Source organism: Mytilus californianus, unplaced genomic scaffold, assembly GCF_021869535.1.
Source record: "Mytilus californianus isolate M0D057914Y unplaced genomic scaffold, xbMytCali1.0.p SCAF_7, whole genome shotgun sequence".
NCBI classification, from domain to species: Eukaryota; Metazoa; Mollusca; class Bivalvia; order Mytilida; family Mytilidae; genus Mytilus; species Mytilus californianus.
Window position 1 is genome coordinate 15,818,144 of NW_026262723.1, and position 25,966 is coordinate 15,844,109.

At 30.9% G+C, this 25,966-nt stretch overlaps 1 protein-coding gene across 17 annotated transcripts in view; it reads left to right on the forward strand.

Moving 5' to 3' along the window:
• LOC127708932 (low-density lipoprotein receptor-related protein 2-like) overlaps positions 1–25,966 on the forward strand; it is a 423,265-nt gene that overhangs the window by 173,042 nt on the left and 224,257 nt on the right. For 2 of the 17 annotated variants that reach the window (XM_052214130.1, XM_052214129.1), the window contains exons 13-21: positions 906–1,031; positions 8,114–8,239; positions 8,799–8,924; positions 10,509–10,634; positions 17,099–17,239; positions 18,371–18,496; positions 21,191–21,319; positions 22,268–22,396; positions 25,332–25,463. The exons of 9 other annotated variants lie outside the window; for them this stretch is intronic. In XM_052214130.1, the coding sequence (XP_052070090.1) occupies positions 906–1,031; positions 8,114–8,239; positions 8,799–8,924; positions 10,509–10,634; positions 17,099–17,239; positions 18,371–18,496; positions 21,191–21,319; positions 22,268–22,396; positions 25,332–25,463 (1,161 nt within the window). The remainder of the gene's footprint in view (positions 1–905; positions 1,032–8,113; positions 8,240–8,798; positions 8,925–10,508; positions 10,635–17,098; positions 17,240–18,370; positions 18,497–21,190; positions 21,320–22,267; positions 22,397–25,331; positions 25,464–25,966) is intronic. 6 more of the 17 variants (XM_052214128.1, XM_052214125.1, XM_052214126.1 and 3 more) reach the window with 6 other exon arrangements.

The following is a 25,966-nucleotide window of genomic DNA, read 5'->3' on the forward strand; positions in this document are numbered from 1 at the left end:
ACTAAACACCATTACACCTATCTCCTACACCATTGTATTACATCAATAACAGTACATACAATAGACGGCAATGACTCCTGTTCTTTAACAGGAAGAAGAAAAGACCAACCAGACGTTATACGCGTTCACTTTGAAATTGCACACAATTTAAAGACTGTATAGGTTACTATAAGGTTTTTTGTTTTTAATACAGTACAACAAATGGATATATGCAGTATATGAAAGATCTTTTAAAAAAATTCTAGAAAATAGGAAATTTAGAATGGTATAATGTATTGCTATAATCGGTTTCAGACATATTCCTATGAGTCATATTTTCCAATGTTAGTAGGGTAGGAATATGAAATCATGCTGAAGCTCCTCTTGTAAATCACAGCTAGTTGACTAGCAATGTGTACCTGAAATGACAAGCAATCAAATTAAGCGAAGCAAATGCACTAGTTAAATAATTACGGTAAAAACAAATACGTTAAACCAACTGGAACAAAAAGAATCTGCTGTCCTATACACCAATATCATGATGGATTCACGTCTAATAATATCATATTCATTGATATCACCAGCACCGAAAGACGCAACTTTCTGTAAATTTTCTTTTTAATATGTTTGATTGAGTTTATCTATATACCTGTTTAATTTTCATTGAAATTTCATTAAAAAAATAAATACAAATGTTCTTGGTTATCACACTTTCAAAATCAAAAAATGAAGATCAAATGTATTTGAAATTAAACAATTTTCTTCGGTTTTTCAAAATATATTAAAACGATATTTGTTATTAATGTAAGCTAGTTAAAACTAGAGAATGAATGTCATTGATTTAATTAGTATGATTCCATGCTGACGATTTACAAAAACAAAAAACAAGCACTTTTGCTTAAACATGAATAACATTTTTTTTGCAGCAAGGGAATGTGACAGAGACAATGTGAAATGTGATGATGGCATACAATGCATTTATAAATCAAATGTATGTAACAAATACACACATTGCAATGACAAATCTGATGAGAATGAAGATATGTGTAAAGGTGAGATATGATGAGTCAGATTTCTGTTTTTGAGAATTTGGATGTGTATCTGTATGGTGATTTGTGACAAAAAATCATTAAAAGTTTGGCATGTTTTTATTTCATTGCAATGTTTTCGTTATTAAACAATAGGAGGAGAATCAATTCTGAAACATAATTTCTTTTTAACATGCATAAAAAGAGGCTTTTGTTATAGATCTGCCAGATTGCAACCCGACGACATAAATAACATTTTGAAGAAAAAAAAAGGTTACATTGTTTATTTGTCTTCTGAATAACGATTAACGTTACTACTATTCCTTTTGTAATAATGATTCAGATGGAAATCCTGAATATGCAAAAGTAAATTATTATCGATTATGACATGTCATTTTCTAAATCGGCTCCGGTATAAACCCGAGACTCTGGTGATAGACGCGAGACGCTAGTCGATGGCTTATATGGGTCGAGGGATTATACCAGGGCTCATATGATATGGCAAACCACGTGTTATAATATATTTATCACATATTATATAAATGCTTATTATAATAAAAAAAAGTAGAACAAACTTTAGCAAGTTTTGTCCTCCATTGACATAACTTTAAAGTGACGGAGTACCCAAGCCGTTTAAATTTGTAGTACTTGAATGTTATTATATCAATGTGAGATTTTCTTTTAGTAGTAGTATTCATAATTTCATTAACACATTCCGCTCTCATTTAATCGACGTTCCCCGTCCATCATTGTTGTCTACACAAAACTAAGATTGCATAAAATGAACATTGAGACACAAAGTTTATAAAAGGGCACAAAAACTTATTATGAGTCATAACAGAACACAAAAACTGCTGATGATGTCATTACAGGGTACATTAACTGTAGATTTGCCTCAGTCATACTCCTGTTTGGGGTAAAAATGCAAAACCTGAAACTCAGATTGCATACAATGAGTATTGAGGCGAGCATTTCTTCTACACAAAACTCAGATTGCATACAATGAACATTGACACACACAATTCATAAGTAGTAGTTGAATAAATCCATTTCAATGACAAAGTTTAAGAGCATTGGATACTTGAAATTACATATGTTTTGACGAATCAGGCTGACAACAATGTTTGAGGGTTAACAGATGATAATGATCGCATCAAATAAATGTCATATGAGCACAAAGACAAAAAGGCTGACTAATTGGTTTGTGATACCGTCTGGATAGATTAAAACACACAAATATGTCGACGGCATTGGTGGAATAAATTCTTTAAATTCTAGTAACGAGTTTTAGTCTGAAATGGCTATGTTGGTCTTAACATCACCTGAAAAGTCTGAACAATAAAGTATTAAGTCATGTTGGGACTATCAGTAAATTTTCAGACTAAAGTACTGCTGTGAATTGAAGACTGTTCATACTAGCAGTTAATTCAGTACTGTTCAGTAGTTTTTTAGACGAATCCGTATGATGTTGATGTGTAATGGTAAATAGCAATAACTGAAAAGTTAGAGCTTAGACTGAACAGATCATAATTTACCGCAAGCACATTGTCTGAACAATTCTGAATTTACCGCATTTGATAAATTCAAAATTTAACTGAAAGACTGAAATTGTAATAGTGATTTATTGTTCAGTCTTTTAAGATTTGATTTGATCAAAATGACCGTTTCAGATCAAAGTCCAGAGGATGTAAAACTAATAAAAGGCATATATTTTCTCAGTGTTGTAAACAAGGCATACTTTTCAGTTTTGTTCAAATATTTTTATGACGACTCAGTTCGAAAAAAGTATTTTCTGATTGAAAACTTCCATACTGAGAATTGACTACATTGTGGAAAATCAAATGTTTTCCGATCTGTATTTTTGACACGCAAAGAAATATTGTTAAGATTTTTCCTGAAGTCCATTTTTCATAACGTTGTACTATTTGTTAAACTTAGTTATTTGCGGATAAGAACTACTTTTATTAAACATTATTAAGGTTTTCAAATAGGTACAGTCCTTGGATGGTGTAAACTTCCCACTCACACCATACACCATTACACCATTCACCATACACCATTACACCATACACCTTGTGCCATTACACCATACACGTTACACCTTTGCACCATACACCTTACACATTACACCATACACCATTCCCCATTCTATCTACACGATCCGAAATTACCCATAATGCAATTAAATTTCAAAGAAAGCGTGCGACTACAAAATTATTTATTTGATTTAAAAAACGAATTTTGATCACAATATTGTAAATTAATGTATAAAATTTAAATCTCCGTGGTCATGCCTATGATGGTTATATAAACAATACAGATTAAATATATATACATGTATTTGTAAATAAAGTACGCATAAAACTTTGCTTGTAATGCAAATTTATCCGCGATCTGCCTATCTATAAATTAAAAACGATATCGGTTACAATGCTATTATTATCGGTTTTAACATGTATCCTAAATCTTATAAACTTGGTTTTCAGATAAAATCGACAAACAATGCCAAAAATGAATACTTCAGGATGACTGGTACATGTACAACATGTACAACAAAATTATTTTAAGCATCAACCAAAACTGACCATATTTGCACTTATAATTATAAAATTGAGAATGGAAATGGGGAGTGTGTCAATCTGTTAATTTATATAGGGTTAAAAAATTAGGAAATATTTTTGCCCTCCTTTTATTAAAAAGATTGTCTCGCTACAAAATTTCAGTAATTTTGATACCTCAGGCTGACTCATATAACAAAATTATTTAACTCATCAACCAAAACTGACCATAATATATACACTTTATTATATAGATCTATATAGCCGCATAGTAAAGCAGCTATATTTTATTGTCAGAATGGGTTGCATTATACAAATGACAGCAACATTGCAACACAATGACAACAAAAATTATCCCCATCAATTAAGATTGCCAGCATGTCCTCTTTTTATTCAAAATATTGTCTCGCAACAAAATTTCAGTAATTTTGATACCTAAGGCTGACTAGTATAACAAAATTATTTAAACGCATCAACAAAAACTGACCATATTTGCACATTATTATGTATATCTATATAGCCACATAGTAAATCAGCAATATTTTGATGTCAGGATGGATTGTATAATACAAATGACAGCAACATTGCAACACAATGACATCAAAAATTATCCCCATCAATTTAGATTGCCAGCATGTCCTCTTTTTATTCGAAATATTGTCTCGCAACAAAATTTCAGTAATTTTGATACCTAAGGCTGACTAGTATAACAAAATTATTTAAACGCATCAACAAAAACTGACCATATTTGCACATTATTATGTATATCTATATAGCCACATAGTAAATCAGCAATATTTTGATGTCAGGATGGATTGTATAATACAAATGACAGCAACATTGCAATACAATGACAACAAAAATTTATTCCCATCAATCTAGATAGCCAGCATGTCCTCTTTTTATTCAAAATATTGTCTCGCAACAAAATTTCAGTAATTTTGATACCTAAGGCTGACTAGTATAACAAAATTATTTAAACGCATCAACAAAAACTGACCATATTTGCACATTATTATGTATATCTATATAGCCACATAGTAAATCAGCAATATTTTGATGTCAGGATGGATTGTATAATACAAATGACAGCAACATTGCAATACAATGACAACAAAAATTTGTCCCCATCAATCTAGATAGCCAGCATGTCCTCTTTTTATTCAAAATATTGTCTCTTAAGAAAATTTCAGTAGTTTTGATACCTCAGGCTGACTTGTATAACAAAATTATTTTACAGCATCAACCAAAACTGACCATATTTGCACTTTTAATATTATGTATATCTATATAGCCACATAGTAAAGCAGCTATATTTTATTGTCAGAATGGATTGTATAATACAAATGACAGCAACATTGCAACACAATGACAACAAAAATTATCCCCATTAATTTAGATTGCCAGCATGTCCTCTTTTTATTCAAAATATTGTCTCACAACAAAATTTCAGTAATTTTAATACCTAAGGCTGACTAGTATTACAAAATTATTTAAACGCATCAACAAAAAATGACCATATTTGCACATTATTATGTATATCTATATAGCCACATAGTAAATCAGCAATATTTTGATGTCAGGATGGATTGTATAATACAAATGACAGCAACATTGCAATACAATGACAACAACAATTTGTTCCCATCAATCTAGATAGCCAGCATGTCCTCTTTTTATTCAAAATATTGTCTCGCAACAAAATTTCAGTAGTTTTGATACCTCAGGCTGACTCGTATAACAAAATTATTTAAACGAATCAACCAAAACTGACCATATTTGCACTTTATTATGTAAATCTATATAGCCGCATAATAAATCAGCAATATTTTGATGTCAGGATGGATTGTATAATACAAATGACAGCAACATTGCAATACAATGACAACAAAAATTTGTCCCCATCAATCTAGATAGCCAGCATGTCCTCTTTTTATTCAAAATATTGTCTCTTAAGAAAATTTCATTATTTTTGATACCTCAGGCTGACTTGTATAACAAAATTATTTTACAGCATCAACCAAAACTGACCATATTTGCACTTTTAATATTATGTATATCTATATAGCCACATAGTAAAGCAGCTATATTTTATTGTCAGAATGGATTGTATAATACAAATGACAGCAACATTGCAACACAATGACAACAAAAATTATCCCCATCAATTTAGATTGCCAGCATGTCCTCTTTTTATTCAAAATATTGTCTCGCAACAAAATTTCAGTAATTTTAATACCTAAGGCTGACTAGTATTACAAAATTATTTAAACGCATCAACAAAAACTGACCATATTTGCACATTATTATGTATATCTATATAGCCACATAGTAAATCAGCAATATTTTGATGTCAGGATGGATTGTATAATACAAATGACAGCAACATTGCAATACAATGACAACAAAAATTTATTCCCATCAATCTAGATAGCCAGCATGTCCTCTTTTTATTCAAAATATTGTCACGCAACAAAATTTCAGTAGTTTTGATACCTCAGGCTGACTCGTATAACAAAATTATTTAAACGAATCAACCAAAACTGACCATATTTGCACTTTATTATGTAAATCTATATAGCCGCATAGTAAACAACAATATTTTGATGTCAGAATGGATTGCATTATACAAATTAAATGACAGCAACATTGCAACACAATGACAACAAAAATTTGTCCCCATCAATCTACATGTAGATAGCCAGCATGTCCTCTTTTTATTCAAAATATTGTCTCGCATGAAAATTTTAGTAGTTTTGATACCTCAGGCTGACTTGTATAACAAAATTATTTTAAAGCATCAGCCAAAACTGATCATATTAGCACTTTATTATGTCATGTATGTAAATCTATATAGCCGCATAGTAAATCAGCATATAGCCGCAAAGAAAATCAGCAATATTTTGATGTGAGGATGGATTGTATAATACAAATGACAGCAACATTGCAATACAATGACAACAAAAATTTGTCCCCATCAATCTAGATAGCCAGCATGTCCTCTTTTTATTAAAAATATTGTCTCGCAAGAAAATTTCAGTAGTTTTGATACCTCAGGCTGACTCGTATAACAAAACTATTTTAAAGTATCAAACAAAACTGACCATATTTGCACTTTATTATGTAAATCTATATAGCGGCAGCCGCATAGTAAATCAGCAATATTTTGATGTCAGGATGGATTGTATAATACAAATGACAGCAACATTGCAATACAATGATAACAAAATCTTGTCCGCTTTAATTTAGAGTGCCAGCATTTCATCTCTGTATTCGTTATATAAAACTGTCACTAAAGTCAGTATCAGTATCTGTATTTCCCACTTACATGACTTCTGAATATGGACGGGTACATCACAGTTTCCTTTTGGGCTATTGTGTGATGGTTTGGTCTGCGCATAAATTAGTCGTGCTTGCTGAGGTGTGATGATTTAAACTCAGTAGTTCAGGATGGTTTGTATAATAAAACAATTCCACCTCATCATCCAACAGTGTGACTGACATGACAGATTTCATTTGTACTTTATAATGAAAAGTATGAGAAGTTCTCTTCTAGGAAAAGTATACTGTTAGTATATTATGTCGGTTGGTTGATTTTGTTGGTGGCTAAATATCAAGTGGCAAACATTTCATTCCGTTTCACATAAGTATATTTTTTCGGACGTTCAAGATATCATTTATAATCCGTCAAGACAAATCTAACGAAATTGACCAGATTGTTCATAATTATACAACACCTTATGTGCAATAACACTGTACAATTTTCCTTTGAACATTTTTTGGAAAACAGAATCGTAAATCCAAGGCAAACATAGGTGAATGACGATAAGATATTTATAAAGAGACTGTCAAAAGTGGGGAACGAAGCAACTTTAAAAATGATGTTGATAACCCGTGATATAAAAATACTATTCCGATGCGTGGATAACCTTTCTATCCGCCTTCTAGTTTAAATAAAATCCTTTCTTTTATGATATCTGCATGTGATCACAAGTGTGTAATTTTAAAGCCATTGTTTAATGTAAATAAGAATATGAAAAAAAAAGATTTTTTAATATGTGTATATTGAATATATATGACATAGAGTCTAACGAGTAAAGTAATTTGCTTTACTGGGAAAAAAGAACAATAGGATTATTATTATTGTTTATGTTTACAATCCGAAAAATTAAAATAAAATGAACTTCGGTTTCAACCAATGAAATGTCGTACACCATTCATTCACACCATTCCCGATCGCACGTTACACAATCACACCATTCCTCATACACCATTACACCATTCCCCTTACACCATACACCATAGCACCATACACCTTCTACCATTGCACCATATGCCATACACCATTACACCATACACGTTATTTTGGGAAGTTTACACCATCCAAGGGCTGTATTTAACGATATTAAACTATTTATTTAAACCAGGATTGAGACATTTTCATAGTAAATATTGCGACATTTGTGTGTACTTTTTTTAAGGGTATGTTGAATTATCAGGCTATTTTGATAAGGTGTTTAATGTGATGAATGTATATGTCAATTACAGATAGAATTTGTGAACCAGGCGAGAAAAAGTGTGCAGACAATTATCAGTGTATAAACATAGATAATTTTTGTAATGGATATACGGACTGTAATGATGAATCTGATGAAGATGCAGTTGCCTGTAAAGGTATTTTCTTTTACATTTAACTTACTGCTTATGTACAGATATATTTAATCAATTGATGTTTTTGCAAAGCACTGTGTATATGTGTATATCTACATGCTCTTGACTTTTAGATTCAGTTATTAAAACCAACACATTTGTTTGATTATCAATCTTGATTTCCCGCGTATATCATCTGAGTAATAAACATAATAATATTTTCCTAAAAATTATTAAATTGATATATTGTATACAACTTTATTCCTGTCATCTAGTTATTTATAATCAATGATAACACCAAAAAGATTTGAGGAAGATCGCCACGCACCATTGTTAAAAACGTTGAACATATGATAATGAAAGGTATATTGCAATAGAGAATAAACTAACTGACTTGGTAAAAAAACATTGTAAGAGTATTATCAATCACATCCAAACTGGACAGAAGATTGAAGTAGAACCATCTTCAAGTAATGAATGTCGTAAACATAGTTCAAATAAATGTTAAAGACAATAATTCTAAACGTTCGACAAGACATACCGATTATAAATCTGATGGACTGTTCCGGTTGTTGTTTTCTAGAATACCAATGTCAAAGTGGTAGAGTTAAATGTGCGGATGGAATAGAATGCATACGTATAGACAGTCTCTGTGACGGCCATGGAGATTGTCGTGATAGTAGTGACGAAGATAAAGTAAAATGCAAAGGTAAACACTCATCATTACATAGGAGGAAACAATAAAAGAAGAATATTCAACAAGAAGTGTATCCCCTATTATCCGAAGCAAACAGTTGATCTTCAATACCCCCATTTTCATGGTTGTGTTTCGGTTTATCAATTTCAGTCATATTTGCGCAAACACTCGTTGGAAATTTTGTTACATACTATGTTTTGTGTGAAAATGAAACAACAATGACAATCCCTCTACGTGCAGTGCAATATAATTCTTGATAAAGATAACAGGCATGTGTTAAAGAAAGTTTTGTAAAAAGTTGCAGGTGGGTGGTTAATATAGGATTCTTTTCACAAGTTAAACATATAAAAGCATAAATGTTGCAGACACAAAGAGGTAATTAGTGATCGTATATGTATTTGACGATGGATCCTTTTACTTTATGTCCATATTCTCATACTCTCAGAAATATAACACTAAGAAATATGCGTTTTTCTCGTGATCTTATTTCAATATAAGACAAATCCTCACCGCAAAATATTTTACACTGTTCAACATTGATATAGGTCGTTTTTGAGGTTGAGAAATACAAGATTCGTTTGATCGGATTATGAATGTTGAATTTTCTGCCGGTAATGAGTGACTCAGTGCATGTTAAAGAACCATTGCAAGAACGTTTCAATTTCTATAGAAAGACTGCAAGCAAAAATCTCATTCAAAATATTTATGTCAAGCGTTTTTATTTTTTTCAATTTTAATAACTGTTTTAATACTTTGCCCACCATACCTCTTTAATTCCCTGTTTAATGTATCTATCTCGTAAGTATGCATTCCAATAGTGCTGCATGTTTCTCTTTTCCAACGAAATAACATTGGTTTAAGTGACTTATAATAATTCGAGTCGATACACGTTGAAAAGCTTGTTTTTTTTAAAGTATATTGCATTTACCCTCCTTCTTAATATAATTGCAATATGTGTCTTTTGGCATAAATGAACTTACTATCATTCAATGCAAAAGATGATCTACCCAGATCATGTTTTGTTTTCGTCGACATGAAGCTTTCCAACATTTCAAATGAAACACTTTGACATGCATAATATTTAAGATATATTAATGTGTATTTAGTTAAAAAAAAGTTCGTAAATATTTTCGAATGGTTTGACGATGTAAGAACAAATTGTCAGATATGTGCCGAAGGTCGTAGTTCATGACATTCGAATATCAATTGAATAAAAACTGTGTATGATTAATCATGTTTTCCATTAATGAATAAAGACCTGTTAAAGTTTACAAAGTAATTTGTATCAACCGTCCCCTGTCATAGGAAGTGTAATGGGCATGATCATTGTTCACAAGGCGTTAATGGATCATGTAAATGATTGCAATCAATGAATAAACGTACGAAGAATGGCACTATAACTAACATTCAGAATGTGAGACAATTGTCATTGCAGTTCGTTATAGTCAAGTATAAATAATTACATGAAATTATTCTCTCAGTTAGTAAACTTACGATACGTTGTTTCTATGTGTCATTAAATAACAAATAATATACCACTGAAATATGTAGCTCTATATTCCTAATTTCTTACCCTGATCAAATTATTTCTTTCAGCAAGAGAATGTCCTTATGGTTCTAGAAAGTGTAGCGATGACTACCGTTGTATTAATGAAGAACTGTGGTGTGATGGACGTGATGAGTGTTCAACAGGAGAAGACGAAGATCCAGATATGTGCTTACGTAAATATGCATCTTAGTTGGCCTGATTATAAGGTGCAGTGTTTGCAAACCGTGCTACAAAAACTAAATTAATGTACATTAACTCATTTGTGGGGAAAAATCTAAAAATTTAAAACTTAAAAAAGTAAAATAACAAAAATACAGAGCTCCAAGGAAAATTCGATACGGATAGCTATTTATCAAATTGCAAAATCAAAAGCTCAAATACATCAAACGAATGGAAAACAACTATCATATTCTTGACTTGGTACAGGCATTTCCTTATGTAGAAAATAGTGGATTAAACCTAGTGTTATAGCTATCTCAACCTCGCACTTGTATGGCAGTCGCATACAATTCCATTATAATGACAACAATGTACGAAAATAAAACAGACATAATACAGTTGGGTGCAGACCAAGCATTAAAAAGTTAACGCGGCGTTTACTCGCGTGCACTTCATGTAAACGCCGCGTTAACTGTGCGTTAACTCCGAAATTTCAGTAGACATAAAAAATAAACTAGCGTTTACTTTCGCGTTTACTTTCGCGTTTACCTCCGCGTTAACGCAAAAACGGCGCGTCTTCTAATTTTGTAAATAGTAAACGGGCGTTTACTTTCGCGTTTACTTCCTCGTTAACGTGAAAAAAGGCGCGTCCTCTATTTTCGTTTGTAGTAAACGCGCGTTAACGCAGATTGTCTTCGTATTCTGGATACACTGACCTTAAATATCAAATGATAAGGTACATAAAAATTAAATGACCAACTGGTCATTTTTGATTGACATATTGACGATTACAATTAATTAATAATGTTATTACATCCCTTTAATTCATTGAAAATTAATCATAGTAAATTTCTTTGTCTTCACAAATAAATAGTTCAAGCAAGTCCTTCTTTTATTCAAATAATTTAATCATCACCTAAATCGAACATTTTTTTTTCATCTCAGACTGGCTGACTCAGGATGACTCGTACAACAAAATTATTTGATCACATTAACCAAAACCACATTTGCTCTTTATCAAGTAAATCTATATCGCCGCATAGTAAATCAGTTATATTTTTATGTCAAGATAGACTGTATAATACAAATGACAACAATAGTGATACACAATGAATACAAAATTTTGTTCGCATCAATTTAGAGTGCCAACATGTCCTCTTTTTATTCAAAATATTGAATCGTAAACAAATATCAGTAGTTTTCATACCTCAGACTGACTCTTATAACAAAATTATCTGTCCGCATCAACCAAAACTGACCATATTTGCACTTTATTATGTTAATCTTGTTGTCGCATAGTAAATCAGTAATATTTTCACGTCAGGATGGATTGTATAATACAAATGACAGCAATATTGGAACACAATGAATACAAAATTTGGTTCGCATCAATTTAAAGTACCAGCATGTCCTCTTTTTATTCAAAATATTGAATCGTAAAGACATTTCAGTAGTTTTCGTACCTCAGACTGACTCTTATAACAAAATTAGTTGTCCGCATCAACAAAAACTGACCATATTTTCACTTATTTATGTACATCTTACAGTCGCATAGTAAATCAGTAATATTTTCATGTAAGGATGGATTGCATAATACAAATGATAGTAATATTGGAACATAAACACTACAAAATTTTGTTCTAATGAATTTAGAGAGCAAGAATGTCCTCTTTTTATTCAAAATATTGAATCTTAAAGAAATTTCAGTAGTTTTCATACCTCAGACTGACTCGTATAACAAAATTATCTGTCCGCATCAACCAAAACTGACCATATTTTCACTTCATTATGTAAATCTTATTGTCGCATAGTAGATCAGTAATATTTGCATGTAAGGATGGATTGTTTAATACAAATGACAGCAATAGCGATACACAATAAATACAAAATTTTGTTCGCATCAATTTAGAGTGCCAGGATGCCCTCTTTATTCAAAATATTGAATCGTAATGAAATTTCAGCAGTTAACATACCTCAGACTGACTCGTATAACAAAATTATTTGTCCGCATCAACCAAAATTGACCATATTAGCACTTTATTATGTAAATCTTATAGTCGCAAAGTAAATCAGTAATATTTGCATGTAAGGATGGATTGTTTAATAAAAATGACAGCAATAGCGATACACAATAAATACAAAATTTTGTTCGCATCAATTTAGAGTGTCAAGATGTCCTCTTTATTCAAAATATTGAATCGTAAAGAAATTTCAGTAGTTTTGATATCTCAGACTGACTCGTATAACAAAATTATTTGTCCGCATCAACCAAAACTGACCATATTTGCACTTTATTATGTAAATCTTATAGTCGCAAAGTAAATCAGTAATATATTCATGTAAGGATGGATAGTATAATACAAATGATAGCAATATTGGAACACAATGAATACAAAATTTTGTTTGCATCAATTTAGGATGCCAGCATGTCCTCTTTTTATTCAACATATTGAATCGTAAACAAATATCAATAGTTTTCATACTTCAAACTGACTCGTATAACACAATTATCTGTCCGCATCAAGAAAAACTGACTATATTTGCACTTTATTATGGAAATTTTATAGTCGCAAAGCAAATCAGTAATATTTTCATGGAAGGATGGATTGTTTAATACAATAGACAGCAATATTGGAACACAATGAATACAAAATTTTGTTCGCATCAATTTATAGTGCCAGCATGTCCTCTTTTTATTCAAAATATTGAATCGTAAAGAAATTTCAGTAGTTTTCATACCTCACACTGACTCATATAACAAAATTATCTGTCCGCATCAACCAAAACTGACCATATTTTCACTTTTAAATTATTACGTAAATCTTATAGTCGCATGGTAAATCAGTAATATATTCATGTAAGAATGGATTGTATAATACAAATGATAGCAATATTGGAACACAATGAATACAAAATTTTGTTTGCATCAATTTAGGATGCCAGCATGTCCTCTTTTTATTCAAAATATTGAATCGTAAACAAATATCAGTAGTTTTCATACCTCAGACTGACTCGTATAACAAAATTATCTGTCCGCATCAACCAAAACTGACCATATTTTCACTTTATTATGTAAATCTTATAGTCGCATAGTAAATCAGTAATATATTCATGTAAGAATGAATTGTATAATACAAATGATAGCAATATTGGAACACAATGAAGACAAAATTGTGTTCGCATCAACTTAGAGTGCCAGCATGTCCTTTGTTTATTCAAAATATTGAATCGTAAAACAAATATCAGTAGTTTTCATACCTCAGACTGACTCATATAACAAAATTATCTGTCCGCATAAAAAAAAGAAGACCATATTTGAACTTTGTAATGTAAATCTTATAGTCGCATAGTAAATCAGTAATATTTTTTTGTCAGGACAGATTGTAAAATAAAGGTGACAGCAATATTGGAACACAATAACTACAAAAAAAAAATCTGCATCTATTAAAAGTACATACATGTCCTCTTTTTATTTGAAATATTTAATCGTGAACAAATTTCAGTAGTTTTGATACCTCAGGTGCCTGGTATAACAAAATTATTTGTCTGCATCAACCAAAACTGACCATATTTGCTCGTTATTATGTAAATCTATATAGCCGCATAGTAAATCAGTAATATTTTTATGTTAGGAAGGACTATATAATACAAATGACAGCAATATTGGAACACACTGACTAAAAAAAAATTTCTGCATCAATTAGAATACCATAATGTCCTCTTTTTATTCAAAATATTGAATCGTAAACAAATTTCAGTAGTTTTGATATCTCAGACTGACTTGTATAACAAAATTATTTGTCCACATCAACCAAAACTGACCATATTTGCACTTTATTATGTAAACTTATAGTCGCATAGTAAATCAGTAATATATTCATGTAAGGATGGATAGTATAATACAAATGACAGCAATATTGGAACAGAATGAATACAAAATTTTGTTTGCATCAATTTAGGATGCCAGCATGTCCTCTTTTTATTCAAAAAAATTGAATCGTAAACAAATATCAGTAGCTTTCATACCTAAGACTGACTCCTATAACAAAATTATCTGTTCGCATTAACCAAAACTGACCATATTTTCACTTTATTATGTAAGTCTTATAGTCGCATAGTAAATCAGTAATATATTCATGTAAGGATGGATTGTATAATACAAATGACAGCACAATTTGAACACAATGAATACAAAATTTTTTTCGCATCTATTAAGAGTGCCAGCATGTCCTTTTTTATTCAAAATATTGAATCGTAAAACAAATATCAGTAGTTCTCATACCACAGACTGACTCATAACAAAATTATCTGTCCGCATCAACCAAAACTGACCATATTTGCACTTTATTATGTAAATCTTATAGTCGCATAGTAAATCAGTAATATTTTTTTTGTCAGGATAGATTGTATAATAAAGGTGACGGCAATATTGGAACACAATAAGTACAAAAAAAATTCTGCATCTATTAAAAGTACATGCATGTCCTCTTTTTATTTAAAAATATTGAATCGTGAACAAATTTCAGTAGTTTTGATACCTCAGGATGCCTGGTATAACAACATTATTTGACGGCATCAACCAAAACTGACCATAATTGCTCTTTATCATGTAAATCTATATAGCCGCATAGTAAATCAATAATATTTTTATGTTAGGAAAGACTATATAATACAAATGACAGCAATATTGGAACATACTGACTAAAAAAAAAATTCTGCATCAATTAAGAGTACCATAATGTCCTCTTTTTATTCAAAATATTGAATCGTAAACAAATTTCAATAGTTTTGATATCTCAGACTGACTTGAATAAAAAAATTATTTGTCTGTATCAACCAAAACTGACCATATTTGCTCTTTATTATGTAAATCTATATAGCCGCATAGTAAATTAGTAATATTTTTATGTTAGGAAGGACTATATAATACAAATGACAGCAATATTGGAACACACTGACTAAACAAAAATTTCTGCATCAATTAAGAGTACCATATTGTCCTCTTTTTATTCAAAATATTGAATCGTAAACAAATTTCAGTAGTTTTGATATCTCAGACTGACTTGTATAACAAAATTATTTGTCCACATCAACCAAAACTGACCATATTTGCACTTTATTATGTAAACTTATAGTCGCATAGTAAATCAGTAATATATTCATGTAAGGATGGATAGTATAATACAAATGACATCACAAAAATTTGTTCGCATCAATTTAGAATGCCAGCATGTCCTCTTTTTATTCAAAAAATTGAATCGTAAACAAATATCAGTAGTTTTCATACCTCAGACTGACTCGTATAACATATTGAATCAAAACTGACCATATTTTCACTTTATTATGTAAATCTTATAGTCGCATAGTCGCATATTATTTTTAATCGAATGTTTAAGAAATTTTAACCACTCGTTAGTACTAACAACCAGTTGAACAACATATTCCCGGTCACAAGTGATTTTTTCTGTATCGGAATAAGTAATGATACATTTTCCTACAATTTCCTGTTGATAAATAAAGAAATTACATAGAAACTAAGGTTTTTACTCCCTCAGATAAAATTGACTTTACATGAATAGGTTTTTACTTTAGTTCCCCATTAGTCATAAAGCTTTCATGTTTCCTTGTATTGATACATCCTGGTCTTTTAAATGGTTTCAATTGAACGTTCCTGATGTAGGTAAATAGCTCTGGACGCAAGATATTTGTGTTTATTCAATTTGTTTCTTATTTGAAAGTTTCGAATATAAACGCTAAGGCTCATTTCTGAATACAGGGTAGGTGATTTTGAGTAAAGTGTCCCGCAACTAAACATCAACGGAAAATATGTGGATTTATTTTGACTACACATTCAATGTTCTCTGTGCTTATGAAGTACAAACTAGCACTGATCTAAAACCAAAACATACAGTTTATGATAATCTGCTATTAAAATGACAACAGACTTTCAAATCCTAACCTTGCTTTTACGTTACTAATCATCAGTTGACTAAAATTGACGAACAATTATATATAGTTACAAAAATCTATATTACGTAACAAGATAAAAAGTGTGTTTGGAACGACATAGTCCTTTATTAATATATATACCATGAAGTGGATAATTTTTCAATTTTCGATGTCTAGTTATTAATAAAAAACAGTTATTTTGCATTTACGCCATATTAATATTTCATTCATCATATATGACAAATCATATTTGCCAACCACATCTAAGGTGAAAATTAAAGCACTGTTCGGTCAAGTATTCTGCATACACTTCTTTGAAATAAACACTGAGGCTTTCCTCCTCCCTACACATATAAAAATGACCTGAGCCATCTTTCGTACAAATTTTGAAATTTATTGTTGTCAATGCTTTTCATGCTTTTGTAAGACTTATATTGAAGTATTGCATGAACAACATTAACGACATAAACGCTTGAATTGTCATAATCTGTTATATATTTGTAACAGTAAATCTGCTTTTTCATTGTAGATTATGAATGTCCTGTTGGATTTTTAAAGTGCAAAGACGGACTGCAGTGTATTCGTGTTTTTTCCATGTGTGTTGGACATTTTCTTGGTTCGGGTTCCGAGTGCAAAGATGGTTCCGATAATGATACAGATTATTGTTCAGGTATAAATTTGTGAATTATTTAAAATAGTTAAACTAAGAAATCAAACGTTATATGTTATAAAACTTTTCAGACCGATTCTTATTGAAAAGATGAAAAGGAGAAAATGCTCTTTCGAAAACTTATCCTTTGACAACAATGGTCTCGGTGCAATTTGCATCTTTAAAATTCCAGTAAAAAAAAAGAAACACAATGTTTATTTTATATGCTGTGACAGTGTTTATGAAAATATACCACGGCAAGAAAAGAAACATGGCAATTGTCGCTGAATTCAAGCTTTTAAAATAGATCCTTTCAATTTACTATTTTATCTTATTCGTTTAGTTTTTCTTTTAAAAAAAGAGAAAAACAAATTATAAGCAGTTTGAAATATTAACATTTATGCTATCTTTAAAATCATAGTTCAACTATATTATGTACTAGCTCATTGTAACTGTATTTTGTCTGGTTTGTTGTGTTGTTCAAAAGCTGACTCTTTGTCATATAAACCATATCAGTCATGAATATTTGTAAGCAGCATTGCGTTCAAGTTTGGTAAATAGAACATAATACTCAACGAAATGAAAATAAGAGAGAACATATTTCTTTAAACAAATTGACGCAAATGAGCTATATTCCTTTACAAGTCATTATGCTTCTTATATTGTTAATATGTGTTAAACCGCTTCAAAATAATGTATGAAAAATATTGTCCAAAACATATTATCAAATATCAAACGACTCATTTAAATGCACATATAACATATACAATTACATTTGAGTGCTCAAGACTCCCGGATTTTTAAATCCGGAATAATACAATATTTGCATTTCTTATTTAAATAAGTGTGATATATAGCAAACCGTTGAATTAAATCATACAGTGGATGCAATTTGATGTTGCATCACCAAGCCATCATTTTATATAAATACATTCGATAGAAACATCTATAGGTAATAAACACATACTTGACATAATCAATCGAATTACATTGATTGAATATATTTTTGTTTTTAAGACTAAAGTGTGTAAAATGATTCTGTTACCTGTCACTTAATGCAAATGTGATTTGCATGACTCTTCTGAACCTGTTTTTATGTTCCAAATAAGTAATTTTTCAAACAGTTATTTATTTCTTGGTTTGATATTGTAGCTTATGAATGTCCTGTGTATTTGGCTAAATGTCCTAATGGTCATCAATGTGTAGACCAGACAACGATTTGTTCTAGAGAACAGATGTGTGATGGCGAGTCAGAAGATGAACAACAATTTTGTAAAAGTAATTCATTAATTAACTTTTTTTTAAAGATGAGTATTTTCTATCGTTACAAGTAGCAGGGTAAAATGCAGAGACTACTATACATTTCTCAGTTGACAGTAAAGAGCTATGCCAATTACCAGACATTCACTGATATTCCATTTCTTACTGAATATAATAAAACAGTTAAGTAAGTAATAATACGAAGTGAGTACGAATGTATGTATTTCCTGTATGGAGTAAAATCACTGATTCATAGCCTAATTGCTATTTTATCTGAAGTTCAAATAAAATGACAGTCATTTCATTATAAAACAAACCTTACCCTGACTTGTGCTGAAAAGTGGAGTGATTTCCGGATGTTGGGTAGTATAGAAACATATACTTCTGATCCTAGCAACTAAGCAAATATGCCCTCCTTTCATCATTTCATATGTTTATTTCTTTATTCAAGAGCTAGTATCAACAGGTCAAATGTTCTACATGGATCCCTTGCCCTTGAGCTTTCATTTGATATCAAAGCTACCTAAATGTTTCATTTTCTGACGAAGTCACAGGTATGCGTAGGAACTATTTTCTTTAAAAACATTCTGTATGTACTACTTTCTTTTATGTTCTTTGTAATCGGACCCGAATAATGGTTATATATTTGTAACAGAACCAAACTTCTTATATTGATTTTTTCTGCACTTAATTTCATTGTATTATCTATTTCTAAAAACCATTTAATTTCTCTTAAATCACCATTTTTACCTATGTTTTTTCGTCGGCCTCTTATAAAAAAATTTATTATCGAAAGATAGCCACTTTAGATAGCAAACATGATCAGCAAGACTATTGTCTCATTCGCAATCATACCACGTCTTCTTATTTTTACATATCTACAAATAAGTTAACAAAGCCACAATCGTTAGTCCACTTATTATTGGAATTTTTGTTTTTAAATGAATATGTTGACGAAAAATGTAAGGTTTTGTCCATTATCTTAAATTTTTAAAAGGTTATATAGACTTTTCATATAGCAAAAAAGACCAACAGGACAACATCTGGATCTACCTATTAAGTAGACTCGTAGGAGTGATTGCCCCTAATTGACAAGTGTTAATTTATTTTATTTATTTTTTTGTATTTGGGCAAAGACTAAAGAACATAGAGAGAAGCTGTGAATAATAAATAGAATTCACCAGAAATGTTGGTCTTGTATCATCAATTTTTCTAGTATTCAATGTTGAAGAGAGTCCACTGTTGACGATGAACATAGACCTAGGCTAGCGACACAAGCTCTTCGAACCGGCAACTCGTATAGAATCACGTTTAAGATTAACAAATTTGCTGTAATTCTCTTAGTGTAAATATCTAAAACAAAAAGAGGATAATAATGTATTCCGCATCTTAATGACAACACGTGTTTGTAATTGAAAATTTTAGTTGCAATTGGTTTGGTATAGGTATAAGAAATAATAGGTAAAGACTGATATTGAAATAGGGTGGTATTTTCGATTGAACGGATTTATGGTGAAGGATATTGCTCAAGTTGACTGAAGTGTTGAAAAGGGGTAATGAATAAAGCTTCATGCGAATGTGATGAATACCTAACGGCTTTTGTATAAATGGCAGAAGGTCATTAACAGAGACATCATGGAGAGTAGGTGATGTATAATGGCAATGACCATGACTGCGTCTACGTCGAGGAGTAGAGTTGAAAATGTTCATCACATTCACCGAGCTACATGAAGGACTAGATATAATACCTTTACCGTCAATTTTGTCATTGCAACCATATAGTGTCGCAGTTCCAAATTGTCGAATCCAGTAGTCTTTTTTTTTGTATACGGAGAGGTGTTGCAAAATGAGGATTGTTAGTGATGTGGTGTATTTATTTGATGATGCGAACTTGCATAGAAAGGATTGAATGATCAGGCTGATTGAAATGTTGGTAAACAATGTCACTTGCATTTTTGTTGACGTATGATCAGTGGACGCACGTACGTTTGTTAAGCGTCCTTTCGTTTCCTCAACATATACCCATCCGTAAAGGTTACACTCTAATCCGTAGACGAGGTTTGTTGATTTACAATTCAGATCATCGTAGCTTCTGGTAAAATAAGATTTCTCAGTTAAATTGCTAGTGAATTGAGCATCTGTTATTAAAATTTTACAGGTCTTGAGTATTTTGGTTTTATATTTTGAAACGTGACAGTGTTGTTCAGAGTCATTAAAATCGAAAATGTAAGATGTTTAAGATATTCTAATGAAATAGAGTATGGTAGGTGTATTTTGGAAAAACAAGCGTAATGTTTGATCATCTACGGCCTTTATTTTTTTCCAACGGTATGAATGATTCTGTTGTAAACAAAACGTGTGAAGCACTATTATTTTTCTACACATCGGCTTACTATTCCGAGGCACCTAGGACATGTAGGATCTAACCCAGTTTTGAGTGGGGTTGCTGAGTATTAAGGTTTCCATGTTTTGTTTTGTAGACTGTTGTTTGTCTTTGGTAATTTTTCGTTTTTTTCCATTGCGTTTTCAGTTTGTCTTCGACTTATGAGTTTGAGTACCCTTTGATATTGTCTGCCCCTCTGTCTTGGTTTTCATCTTTCGGATATGTCTTTCTCTTGTTTTTTTGCCTGATACATATATCTAAAGATGAAACAGAAAATCATCATCTTTATTTTATGTTAACTGTATTCATATGTTGTTGTTTAATTACAGCACGTAGCTGTGGTGACTTTATGTCAAAATGTGATAATGGATACCAATGTGTGCTCAATTTCAAGAAATGTGATGGTGTTGCAGATTGTTCAGATGGTTCAGACGAAAATCCAGATCTATGTGTAGAGAGTATGTTCACTTGCATCAAATGAATCAGCGATTGATATCATATTAATTAAACAATTTATATTCAAAAGGTTTAAGTTATGAAAATGATTGTGGAGTTTCAAAAAAGTCTAAGGATAACTTTTTTTTTCATTTATCAAATATTTCACAAATCAGTTTCCTTTACATATTTTTTTCATAGTAGAGTTTGTGTTGTGTGGCCAACCATATATTGAAGTTGTCTTTGATTCAAACATATAAAGATAGTTTAATAATAGACATTAATTTTAAAGTATGTTTAATTTGAAATTATTTACAGAGGTACCAGAAAACGCAGAAGAGATTGGAAAAAAGTCATAAGAGTTTGATACTATTACAGTAAAGCTCAAATGTTTATATTTTTAACAAACAAACATAATCACATAGTCTGTTTATCATATATGTTGGACCTGCATTTAAATTAGAATCTGTATTCCTAAAATATAACTTCTTTACAAAGTCATTATTTGCAGTATTATGATATATAATTAGTTTTGTCGTGATCTTGTTTTTTATTAATTTGGAATTGTTTGCAACATTTGATTGGCAAGTCGACACTCACTTAACCTTTCAGAACGAAGAAACATATAGTAATGTACAAGTCACATAGGCCGTGCAAGTAAAACATTAAAACCATTATTCTGTCAAACACGTTGACACTATTTAAACTTAACATTCAAATCAGTTTTATTGGCAAAAGGAATACGAATATTGTTTTTAAGGTCGAGTCACTGTTAACAAAAATGTTCGTCAAATGTTGTTGGCTCTTCTGTAGAAATTGTCGTCAGTACTTAAACCTACTTAACCTACATGTTTTATTTAAGTATAGCTAAACCATGCATGAAAACCACATGTTCAATTGTAATTGGAAAATAGGTCAAAGGGTTTACGATGCATAAAGTTATTCTAATTTCATAACAACTTATTTTAAAGATCGCAGCTGTCCAGTTGGAATGGTAAAATGTGAAGATAAGGTTCAGTGTATTTATGAAATGCAGTTATGTAGTGAATATCCTGACTGCAGAGATAACTCGGATGAAAGTCCAAAGAGTTGTACAAAAGGTAACAACATATATTACACTATGTTTATAAAAACAAATTGCTTGTTTAGGTAAACAATAATAGTAATTTATACAAAATTTTAAGCCTGGTGTCTTTGATAATATTTTCTTAGCTGTCAATACCATGTTTCATATTTTGACAAGATGTTCGTAATACGGTTTAATAAACAGTAGTACGTCTATGTCAGAAGAATTACAAAAATAAATATTTAGCAAAGAAACGCCGCACGTATATCAAATACTTGTGTTTGTCCTCCTGGCTTGTAACCATTATATACTTAGTAGCAATATATCAACTTCACCTGCATACGGGATATACATTTTCCAACTCATCGGTATTCAAGAGCTTGCAACTACTAGTGCAACTTTATAAAACGTCATCAGTGTCTCAGCAGAAAATTGATGAACAAGGGTTATGTCAAAAACGTCTCGTCCTTTTCGAAAAAAAGTTCATCGAAAGATGCCAAGACTTTGTTGATAAATATTTTGTATCATCTTCACAAAAATTATATGATGGTAAAGATTCTAGGTGCTGACGTTTTATTATCACCTTAATTACATGTTTAAGTGTTTTTTTTGTATTTGGCTTTTTTTATATTTTTACATTTACTGTTTTGTCCATATTTTGGTAATATACTTTTGGCGTGGCTCGTAATTCATACATCCCGCCATTGAGTTTTTGTGCTGTGGACATTTTTGTATTCTTTTCTTTCATGTTTGCCTTTATACTTTTTCTACAGAGTGTCTATATGCCATTGTCTTTATTCTTTATTGAAATAATTATTTGTTTTTATTGTGATTACTATTTAAACATTTAAACTCAATGTTGACTTCTGTACCCCAATAATTGACATTTTTACCTATTATGTCTGTTTGTTTGGCTTACACATTGTTGTCAATATAATGGAATTCTATGCGACTGTCATACAAGTGAAATTTTAAGCTAGATATCAAGCCAGGTTTAATATGCCATTTTCTACATAATACAATGCCTGTAGCAAGAATATGACAGTTGTTTTCTATTCGTTCGATGTGTTTATGGTTTGGATTTTTTCATTTGATACAGGATTTTTCGTTTCGAATATTCCTTGGAGTTTGGTATTTTTGTTTTTTTTTACTTTATACTTAATGTTTTCTGTATGCTTTCCCTTTACCATTGTTAGTTTCATATGTATATAGATATAAGAAGATGTGGTATGAGTGCCAATGAGACAACTCTCCATTCAAGTCAAAGTCTATAAAAGTAAACCATTATAGGTCAAAGTACGGTCTTCAACACGGAGCCTTGGCTCACACCGAACAGCAAGCTATAATAGGCCCCAAAAATTACTAGCGTAAAACCATTCAAACGGGAAAACCAACGGTCTAATCTATATAAAAAACGAGAAACGAGAAACACTTATGAACCACATCAACAAACAACAACTACTGAACATCATATTCCTGACTTAGGACAGGTGCAAACAATTGCAGCGGGTTTAAACGTTTTAATGGTACCAAACCTTCACCCTTTTTCTGAAACAATAGTGTAACATCACAACATAGAAAGACACACTATAGAATATCAACTGAAATAGCTTAACTAAATCAAAGGACATATTAACACCAGTGAATATACACTGAACACATATATTTGACATATGATACAATGTAAATAAAAAATAAATAAACTAAGGGAAGAATAATAAAAGTAACATGTAATACCGCTATGAAATTTTAAACAATTTAAGAAAAACAATATGCTGGAACAAAAATATCAGCCATTTGCAATTACTTTAAACACAGGTGAATGAAAATAATTTTGTTGTTAGGTATACGTGTACAGTTCAAAAAGAGAAAGGAAATGTTTCTTACAAAATAAATAATTTTGATGTTCATAGTACGAAGTGAAAATTTATAGTAATACCAAACACTTATCAAAGCTGGTATATAGACCAGATATAACCCGGAATAACATTAAATAACAAAAACGCATTACAATTAGTATCAACAGGTCAAATAAACAAGAAAGTACGATTAGAGAGTACTCGCAGTTACTAACAGCTAGTTAAAAGCCAAAAACAATTAATGATAAAAATTCATGCATCAGAGACTTAAATCAGCTAAAACACATCCAAGGGATTTAGTATTTTAACGTCATGGACAGTCAAAAAAGACATGACTTGTGCAATGCCAAAAATAAATGTATCGACAGGCAGTAGGATAGTTAGGAGTTTAACCTCTTTATAGATCAAAATGAACGTTGGTGTGTCTTTATACATCCCGGTTGAAAAGAATACAAATTTAGTTATGTTTTGATTTGCTGATGACAAAATCGATATTAGTGCCAATGTAAACTATATTTAAAGATCTAATTACAACACTGGTAAGATAACCTTTACTAATAAGTTTGTTTAAAGGTTCGATGAGTTTACACGGATCACATAGTATCACAATGTATAGTTTGTTCATATTGACCATTGTGTGTTTTTTAATGTTATTGTATCCATGTATTGATGCATTGACTGTCTGAGAAAGTTTATATACTAGTATGTGTATATAAAGCGACATTAATTACCGAGTTGTTAAATGTAATTTGGTGTACATCTAAATTGAGTACAAGTGGTAAGTAAAGAGACTATTTCGGAATAAATATGCATAATAGGTTCAAACATTTAGCATGAGGTGTAATGAGTATATATTTTTGACCCAACTATGATATAAAGACTTGATCTCAGTTTAAAACTGCAATTGTTCGATTTTGGCTTTAATCGAGAAAAAAATTTCAAAAAACGTACACAATACAAGGATTGATGACATGTTATGCTTAACAAATTGTTAAACTTTCACATCTTGTTTTTTTTCCACATACCATTATCAACTGAACATCCTATATCATTTATATGTTCTATGTATCCCAAAATTTAAACAGTACCAAACAACTCTCTTTTTTACAGACAGAACCTGCCCTACTGGAATGTCTAGATGTTCTGAAAATGATCCGATGTGCATATATGATAGTTGGTTCTGCAACAACCAACCAGAATGCAAACACAGAGAGGATGAAAGTCCGAACAGTTGCTTTAATCGTAAGAAGATATTTAACCAAACATATGTATACCTAGAAATGTTAATATGCGTATTTTTAATTTACGCAATGTATGGCATATACAAAAGCATGAACATATTTTGTAAGGTAAACGAATTCACCCTTCAATCATTCTAATTAACTGTTTTTGTACAAAAAGAGGCAGATTTGTCATATCTCGACCTCACTAATTCACTGATTTCGTTTGGGTTAAATTGGAACGATAAAATTGAACAAACAATTTCAGTTTGCTCAGAAGTGCGTTAAATATATTTCAATGTTTTTCTTCAATTTTTTTCTTCACAAACTTAAATGCATGATATGACAAGTTTCTAAATTTCTGAAGAATGCGGTATAAGGTTTGGATTTTTTTTTTTTTTTTTTTTTACTTTTTTAACTAATCATTTTCTTTTTGATATGTCTGTTCCAAGTCGGAAATATGACAGTTGTTTTCCATTGGTTGTTAAAAACTAATGTTTGATTTTGTGAGGTTTGATTGATTTC